Here is a 10,297-nt window from a genome sequence, read left to right on the forward strand (position 1 = left end):
TTTCTGCACAGTAAAGGTAACGATGATTTAATGATTTATTTAATATCAAAGTTATATACATAATTTAAAGAGGTTTTTATCAAACATAGAAGATAAAACCAAGTATGTTAAACGGGGTTTTTTTTAAACTAAAATGAAAATGTTAAAAATAGCATTTTAAAGTTAAATTTAATGATATATTTAATATTGTCATACACACATTTTTTAACACATATACAAGATAAAACGATTATGTTGAAGGAAATATCATTTAAAAAAAAAAAAGGTCTTACATCATTTTAAAATACTATGACTTTAATCAGTGAAGTGGTCTTTAAGTCGATTAAACATGAAGGTTCATCAATTATTTCTTTTGGCAATCTATCCCAGATTCCGATAAATCCAATAAAAACTATATTTTAATAGTTTTAAAAATTGTCATCTAACAAATGAATTGTTGGGTTAGAGTTGTTCAGTGTCTGCAGTGGATATTAATGTAGTAGCCTAATGAAAACATAAGAAATTCTAATCTTTCTCTATTGACATTAAATTCATTTTACTAAGTCCTATATAGTATGACAGATTAGAAGATGAACATTTATCAGTTAGTTTTGTGGCGCTGTAGTTCTTCAGGCAATGCAGTGTGTTTCTAGAGGTGCTGGAACCGACTTGGTCATACATTCTAGTATGACTCTTACATTGCTAGGTATAGTTTTTCTTATTATTATTATTATTATTATTATTATTATTATTATTATTATTATTATTATTATTATTATTATTATTATTATTATTATTTAAGACATACTATTTCTGCTTTGTAGAATGCACTATATACACCCAAACGTCTTATTATCTTTAGACTTAGTCAAAAAGATGGATGCATTTCAATCTAGTTTCGAATTCATCGTTCAAAAAATATTTACAAGCTAATAAGGTGCCTGTCTATTGAGGATGTAATTCGAAGCCTCATTTTGATATCAACTGATTTGCTTCCTGCATTTCGTTCTTAACCTCATCATATTTAAGTGTTTACCGATTATTAATATAATATTACAGCTTGAAATATGTGTGTTTGTCATTAGAGGACCTTTTATAGCTTTGTACCATCAGCAGATTTCAGTAGGTGAGAGCTTGAAACTGCCAGGACGTCTGAAGCAAATAAATGTTAAAGATTACGGGTCCGAGAACCGACCCTATATTAAAGAATTTCCGATTTCACTATATTTACATGTCTCATAGCTATTACTCTTGTTTTCATCCATGCGAATATAATAGGAACTGCTATGTATGGACACAACTCAGCCAGATTGTATCATTTCCAACACGTTGGGATATCAGTGAAGTTGGATCAACGAATGTTTGATCATTATTTGATTTTAGTCACTTGCGAATTTTCCTCTTAAAAAAAGGGGGGGGGGGGGAAATCAGTAATGGGTTTGCGTTTGAACGTCGAGAAAAGGCCCAAAATAGTTTGTATGACTCGTGTGAGTTAGGTTCTTTACAAATGTAGCATAATGTTTCTTAAACTCTCCACACACTTTCTCTGGCAAAGTACCTTCTGAACAAAGTGTTTCTCACTCCGTCAGCGTCTTTCCCCTCCCATATCTTGCAAATTCAGTCGCCCACACTGTCTCCAAATCAAAGAACACTCCCAAATCTATACAGTCCCACCATCCTATTATAGATCTTCCTAGTACCCTGTAATTATTTCAAGCTCAATCAACCTTCCTCTAAGGGCCCACTCCCATATTAAGTCCCACTCCAAGAGCTATAACTCACAACTGTAACTCCACAAAATTCAACTCAAGAAATTCCACTTCCCCGTTTCCATTTTCCAAGGTACAATTTCGCTTTCCAAGCTACATCTCCAATCCTAACTACAGCTCAGCCCCATTCCTTAAACTACAGTTCCTCAATCAGTGGTTTAGCAATCCTCTTTTATGCTATTGGTGTGGTCGTAATAATAGTTTAAGATTTAAATCCACTGAATCAACATGAATGTTGACTCATTAAACTTAGAGTGACATTCAGTCTTTGTTGGTACTTCAAACAAGTGAAAGAATAATGCAATTGTTGTGATAGGTCTGCCTAATAAGAAGACGAACCTTGATGAAATCCACTCACGGTTGTTTGCCTTTGCGGACATTCACCATAGCTAATATCCAATCAAAGGTAACGATATTGCTTTAATTGGAAGGTGCGAATTGATGTACATACTCATTATCATGACTTAGGATTATATCTATAGGCAAAATTACTCAGCAAAGAAGATTTTTTTTTATTTTTTTTCTTACATTTTAGGTTTTGCTGTCTCGCCCATAAACGCCCTACGTGTATTATTAGTCAGCATTCAGAGACAGGGTGCATTAAGGGGCGACTGAACATCTAGTACAGTATATTTAAGATTTCTTTAACCGTTATACTCAAGATCACTGGATAAATGCCTAAATATATCACTAATGTGTTACTATTGAAATTCCATCTATTACTAACTATCCAACAAGGATACGTTACGTTTTGAAGGATAACAGATTAATTAATCAATTTTCTCCTCATCATTAATTCAAGACTACACATACTACACATACACCAAATTTGAACTTAACTTACTCTTCATTATTAAAGACGGTTACATAATATATACATCATCAATAGTATCATCAGTATCATCGTCATCACATTCACCATCACAATGCCTACAATATATCCGACCTAAATAAAATATTCTGCAAATTATTATTGTCATTATCATCTCAGCATTATCATCATCTTAACAACAGTAACAACAATAACAACAACAATAATAACAATAATAACATAACAAAGCAAATAGTTGCAGTAATATTAACACTAAAACAATAGCGTCAATAACGTCAAAAGCTGCAGCAACAACATCAAAAACAACAGTAACAGCAGAATGCTCTACAGCAAAAGCAACAATAATGATGATGATAATAATAATAATAATAATAATAATAATAATAATAATAGTTATAAAAGATATCGATAAAACGCTAATTAAAAGTGCGTCACATGATGCGTTAGGTGAGAAATTTGTTTATGCAGCGTTATATGTGGTGATGTATTTGTAGGTCCCAATACCAATTTCTCACTAAACATATTATAAAAAAAAAAGTCTATAAATATGTATAAGCCTGTACTAACCTTCGGTATCTGTTTGGAAAGGAAACCATACTTCGGTTGTTACATCATCACTTGCTATGGTTACGTTTTTAGCATCACCTGCTTTGAGAGATTTAATCAAGCTAGATTTGCCACTTCCACGCTCTCCAACAAATAAAACTCGCATTCGGTATCCAATGTATTGCTCTTTGAAATACATAATTATCTCATTCGTGCTGTTACTGTTTACAATTTCTGGCTTTGGAAATATTAGATTTTTGCACATTCGAACATCAAGCTCCTTAAGTGTGGTAAGTTGAACGATATCAAACGGAATACGCGTAAGACGTGTATTTTTTAAGGACACCCTCTCCAGTTTTGTACAATTTTTTGTAAGAGTTGACAATGAAATATCCGTAACACGTTCACAATTTTCTAAGATGATGTGCTCAAGATGTATGCATGCACCTGCAATGTATTCTACTCCTATATCAGTGACATTACTGTTTCCGACGTCTAGATGACAAAGTTCCGGTCGGGAATGTCCAAGCGTTTTTAATCCATTGTCTGTCACATTCGTTGCGTTTATTCTTAAAAATCTCAATCGCGGGCATTGGAGCGCAATTGTCTCAACACCATAGTCCGTTATATGTTTGCACTGGCTAAGATCAATACTAATTAAAGTAAAGCCGTGTTTGTAAATAAGAGCTTTAACACCTGCATCGCTGATGTCTGAAAAACCAGAAAACGTTACTGCTTCCAGCGCAGGCGCGTTACTATGGTTAACAAACTCAGCAATGGCATCATCTGAAACGCCCCAAGTTCCTCCGTTGTCTCCAAAACCTACACACGAGAAAGATTTCAGACTGGAGCAATGGTCTCCTACAAATTTAAAACTTTCGTTGTCTATACCAGGACAGCATGTGAATTTTATTTCTTTCAAATTGGAACATCTTTCAGTTATTAGAGCAACAGAATTACAATTAAATTCGGTCAATTGTGCGACATGAAGAGATGATAAGTTACGGTTGAGAAGTCGAACAAGCTCACGGAAAGATTCGTCAGATGCCAGACATGCGCACTGACTTAAACTAAGGCTTCTAGCACTCGGTTTTGCTTGAATTGCCACCTTATAAAAGAACAAAAAGGAACGTTTAACTGAAGGCGATAAAAATATTTCTTAATAGAGGTAATCAAGTTGGCTCAATAGTTATCTGAACTGATGTTACATATGAGAGTACAGTTAGGTACGTTTTAGACTTGGCATATGTAGTAATACATATTATATATAAACAGATAAAAATATTTTTTTTGCCAGAGTGTAATATTTCTAACTTAACTATATTCAAATTTTGTTTTGTTGCTTGTTTTATTTCTTAATTTACTATTATTCTAATGATTATGATATTATGTATTATTATTATTATATTTTTTTTTATGTTTTTTTGTTCGAGTTGATTTATTCCATATTGCTTACTATTGTATATTCTATGTTGTGAGCTGAATTTCAATTTTAAAAAATCTACCTTTGAAGTTCAATTTTATAGAGTTTATAGCAATAAAGTGCTGCTTGACTGATTTTATCTGAAAAAAACATTGTCAACTTGTTCCAAAGCATACACAATGCATATACAATGTACCGTATACGTTATGAACCAATTACTGCTCACCGCACTTCGTGCAACTCTATAGACCTTCAGTAAACAGCTCGAATTTTCATTTCATTTCATTCATTTATTCGACCAATACACATTTACAAAAGGTACAGTTCAACAAAAATTATGGTCAAATAAATAAATTATGGTGTTTTAAGGTTAAGAAACAGGGCAGCCAGATTACTTACGAATATCAGTAACGTAGAGGAGGGCCTGTTTGGGTATTACAGCCTAGTGCCTTCAACAATTCAAAGAATATGATTTATGATATTTTAGGAGAAAAAATGAAGAAAACATTGATATTTAGCATGTTTTACTCAATTGTTAATCCACATACGCCATATTTTGCTATGTATGTATGTGTACAGAAAATACCGGGGTTTTCGCTTATATTGTGTATTATGGCTACGGCATGCGATTGTACGTTTGAGATTTATTTTTTTACATTTTATGTTTGGTTTATTTGAATTGTACGATTAGTGTAAGTTTTTACACTAAAATTATTCTGAAACTCATTTGTAATTTATATATGGCAGTTTTCTTCGATTTTATAATCAATCAATTATACTCGCCTCTGTTTGCGGTAAAATATGGTACATTTGCATATCGATTATCGATTTATCATCTAAGACTGACCTGAATATGTCTACTGTCGGAATTTTCAAGCGCGTGCTCAACTGTAGCAGTACTGTATTGAAAGAAAGTGTATGTAATTGTTATGTCGATATTATATTTTCAATTACGGTATAATAGTCACCAGTTTATTAATGGTCATATCAAGTAGGTTTCAATGGGAAAAAATTTTATGTAGAAGTTACGAAATCAATACACTCAAGATAATTGAATAACCTCGTCCTGTATATTTGAGATAATCCGTGTATAGGCCTACCGTGCAAAATGCCGGTTACTTTGAAAAAAAAATAGCTGCAGCAGTTATAACATTTCCAGTCGGCACTAGTGATGAACTTGCTAGTGAGATACTGTAGATAACTTTTATAATTTATTGTAAATGCAATTTCTTCGTGTGTAATTATATCGAAACCAACAGACCACAATTTTACCAAATTCATCTTTATCAATTTGCTTTTTTTGTAATTTAGATTAGGTTAATTTTGTTTTTTATTTAATTATTTAGTTGTAACCATGTTGTTCTTATTTTATGTCGTTCATGTACTCAGTATAGCATTATCAGTCGCAATTTAGCTGGAAAGCTACAAAGACGACATTTTTTAATAAAATTTGATTTGATTTGATTTGATTTGATTTAATATTAATATTAATAATAATAATAATAAACTAATAATAATAATAATAATAACAATAATAATAATAGTAATAATAATAATAATAATAATAATAATAATAATAATGACGATGGTGATGATGATGATGATGCAGATGATATTGCTGATAATGATGCTGCTGCTGCTGCTGCTGACGATGATGATGATGATTATGATGATTATGATGATTATGGTGATAGCGAATCGAACGGTAAGGCAGGGGTGGCGCCAGCAGGGGCCAGCGGTGGCTAAAACCACAATTTGTCAGGGAGAAAACATTTTCTGCATATTAATAGAGTCTAAAATTGATTACATAAGCCTTTGAAGCCCTAAATTCCTGGACTACTTCAAAAAAATTAACGATGACGCCCGACCACGTCCACTTTGCTTTCATCGGAAACATTGACGCCACCGTCCTCACACTTCGATCCCCTGTCGGACTATCCTGAAGCTCGGAAACCTACAGCCATAATATAGGCGCTGGTTCGAACGGCATGTTTTGTGGTTCAGGAGCTTAAAGTATTCTCGGATAAGGACTATACACCGTAAGCCCAGTTTGCAATGCCCATGTGCACAAAGTACCCAGTACATCTTTCGAGACGTGTAGGGGGTAACCCCGGTGTACTGGTCAATTTAGACAGTTAAGAGTAGCTGGTGATCGGGCAGCTCAGACCTTTAGGAGATAGGAAAGTTACTGAATGAGGTCCACGCTTTAAGCGCTCTGATCTTCATGAAATAGCGCTACATATTATGTTGTAATGTATGTAGGCCTATGTATGTGTGATAATAATAATAATAATAATAATAATAATAATAATAATAATAATAATAATAATAATAATGATAATAATAATAATAATAGTAATAGTAATACAGATAACGCCAACATCCTCATGCACTATGTACTGATGAAGCACCACATTTAACAAACATAAGAGCTGTATGCGCTATATTGTTAGAGATGTTGTATAAAAGGGAGCGGGGGCACAGATACTGTATCTTTCCCTTTGAATTTTAACTCAATGCAACCAACGATCTAATAAGAAGCTGAAGCAACTTGATATCAATCCGAATCTCACACTTTGGATCCGCGAATTTCTTCAAAATTAGACTTAACGTACAAACCTATCAGGAACTTTTTCGGAACTCACTACAACTAATACAGGCCCTCCTCAGGGTTGTGTACTCTCGTCGTTATTGTATACCACTTACACAATACTGTAGATCTGAATATAATGGCATCCATATAATTAAGTAGGCCTATGCAGTTGGCACAGCAATTGTCGGTCTTATGAAAAATGACCCCTCTAACTATATAAATTATATTGCAGCCTTTGCAGAATGGTGCAAAGAAAACATGTAAAAATTGAATGAAAGCAAAATTTGCAATATTTTTTATTATTTTATTTGCAAAAGCAATATTTGTTGACTTTAAAAAAAAAACACATAAGAACAGCGATGCACCCTTAATGCTCAATGGCAACGATATTAAAGTTAGCAATAAGTATTTAGGAACTGTAATCAATAATCGGTTGGAAGTGGGAAGAACAGTGTAAGGTCATAATTGCAAAGTGGAAGTTAGACTACACTACCTTAGGAAAATAAGATATTTTAGAGAATGGACAATTCTATACATAAAACAGTTTTACACTTCCGCTGTATTAAATAGAGCTGGAAAACATGTTAAATGAGCATATCTTCCTATAAAGTATATGTGTAAGAAGAATAATAGAACTCATCCTTCAAATAGAACTCATCCTTGATTCAATAAATTATAACTTGTTGCATTATGGAAAGACACTTATGTGCCACAAATGCAGTACAAGCAGATATCTAAACACATTCATCCCATACTCCATAAGAATGTGCAATAAATCTCTTTATCAATGAATGTGCAATACTTAGTCAGCAATTATGTCTGCTTAGTGAAGAACTCAATTATGTTTTACTCTTGCAAACCATGTTTTATCTACTATGTATCCATACACCATCACAATTTGCAATTTATCTTAATTATCAACCCAATTTCGTTTCACTTCCTGCAACTCATGTTTTACATTTTCTCTATAATTTAATGTCTTGAGTATATTTTTTGTGTGTTAGACTTTAGTATTTCAAAATGTTAACCTCTGTTTTTATTATATACATTTGTATTTATTGAAATAAAAAATGTTCCCGCCTGAAATCTTCTTTTATGGACAACACAAAAATTTTCAAATCTTGAAATACAAGCTCAGTGGTCTAATCATTGTTTCAATCCAACTCTCAATTTTATAGAAAAATTAATGATTTTAGTGGAAAAATATTCATTCAAATTATGTAAAAAAAAAAATCACTGTCCTAACCACAGTTAGCTAAATTTGAGGTGTGTGCTGAATCACAGCTATTCCTTTACAGAACCAATTGGTCCCTGCTCACTTATCCGCTGTTCTCCTTGTGTTTAACCGGAGGACTGAAATGCAAGCTTCTGTAGCGCGCTGTCCGTTGTATGTTACGTTTAAGGCGTTGGTTCCTTGTGCAATAAATGTCCATGTACACGTTAAAACTACGCAGTACATTCGTTGGAGGTAAAATAAGGGATCGCTTCTTGGTACTCCACAAAAACCAGAAGGACAACCAAAAAAACTGTTGTGGTGGTTATCATTTTTGTTAACTTTACACTACTTTACACTGAAGAAGTCCAATCCAATTCCATCCAGTCTCTTTTAAAAGACAGCCGATACGTCGGTTTTGCGTTTGAGTGGAATAGTGGGATGGGCTGTACACAATACCGTAGCCAGCTGTTGGGACAGTTGAGACAATACATGGAGGTATTTTTATACCTCCATGGACAGTCCCACACATTTTTTTTTGTTGGGTCCACGAATAATGGGTTCACATCTTTAAAAATAGGCTCTCAGCGCCGGAGTGTGTGTGTATGCCCTATACTGCCTTACTGTATTAAGCCGGGCACTCACTGTGCACGACGGTCGTCGGCCGACGCGGTTCTAACGCAACGCAACGTGACGACGCGCGAGCAACGGCGGATCGTTTACCGACAATCAGCAGATGGCGTTGCGTCGTCAATTGCTCACAGGGAGCGGAGTTGCATACGTCGTGCGACCGTCGTACGACGCTGTGAGTGCCCGGCTTTACATTTACAAAGTATCCACTTGGGATTCTGTTATCAGGAAATAATATGAGGTGTTTGTTTGTTTGTTTGTTTGTTTGGTTTTTTTGTGTTGTTTTTTTTTTTTTTTTTTTTTATGACTTGTACAGTAATAATTTTGTTTTGTTTTGTTTTGTTTTGTTTTTTATTTGTTTTTGTTTATGTTTGTTTGTTTGTTTTTATGACTGGTACAGTAATAAGGTACTTACCATGACACATAATATACCATGCACCTCTACCGGATTTACCCTTTCAGCCATCTTTAACTACCAGACGATAACATTTAACATAGTCTTTGCCCTTGAGGGCGCATAGACACAAAAATGGGTCTAAATTATTGAATTCTATGCATAAAAACGAGTCTACTTTTTAAAAAAAATTTATCCAGATTTTTCATATTTAGCCTAAAATGGGTAAACTTTTAAGAAAATGAGTCCGGATTTTTCTTTTTTTTTTTAAATTGGTCAACCTTTAAGAAAATGGGTCCACATTATTTGAATTTAGGCTTATTCAAATCAGTCCACCCTGATATTGTACCGCACTGTTTGAAAATATTGGCTACGGCATTGCTGTAGTCAGCTCGGGGGAAGGAACAATTAGTTTTATCTGTACGTCTCCATCAACATAGCATAACATGTACCTACCTTCATTTCTTCAAGCGAAGATGTGCTATTGAATTCTAGGCACTCAAGACGATATGTCTCCATCTTACTTCCATCCAAACCGTAGGGCGTACCTTCGTAGCGCTAGCGATAGAATGTATAATTGTGATGAACAGAGCAGCCCATACCCAGACACGAAATTGTTAGGTAACTTAGTTACCCCATGTAATTATTAATATCACTTTATCGACTATAGGCATGAAATATGAAGTACACCATCTTATATGTCATTGATCACACTCTAATTGTCTTTAGCATTTTCAATATTACGACCCATTAAACATGTATTGTTATTGTCTGCATCTTGATTAATGATATATAGACCGGGGTTTAACAAGTCAATTCACGCGTACTATGGGAGTCTACATGTGTCGTGTGTTTCCATACTCTTAGTTGCTAGGTTACGACAAAATATCCATTAGTGGACTTCCTCATAAGGGGTGT

General features: G+C 34.0%; 1 protein-coding gene across 1 annotated transcript in view; it reads right to left on the minus strand.

The window, feature by feature from the left end:
- LOC117111874 overlaps positions 1-9,941 on the minus strand; it is a 46,560-nt gene extending 36,619 nt beyond the window's left edge. The window contains exons 1-2 of the mRNA XM_033254891.1: positions 9,836-9,941; positions 3,148-4,234 (exon numbers count right to left, since the gene is read on the minus strand). Of these exons, the coding sequence (XP_033110782.1) occupies positions 3,148-4,234; positions 9,836-9,898 (1,150 nt within the window). The 5' untranslated portion in view covers positions 9,899-9,941. The remainder of the gene's footprint in view (positions 1-3,147; positions 4,235-9,835) is intronic.
- Positions 9,942-10,297: the final 356 nt, after the last annotated feature.

Source organism: Anneissia japonica, unplaced genomic scaffold, assembly GCF_011630105.1.
Source record: "Anneissia japonica isolate Jap-2015-1 unplaced genomic scaffold, ASM1163010v1 scaffold881_len296186_cov127, whole genome shotgun sequence".
Classification (NCBI taxonomy): Eukaryota; Metazoa; Echinodermata; class Crinoidea; order Comatulida; family Comatulidae; genus Anneissia; species Anneissia japonica.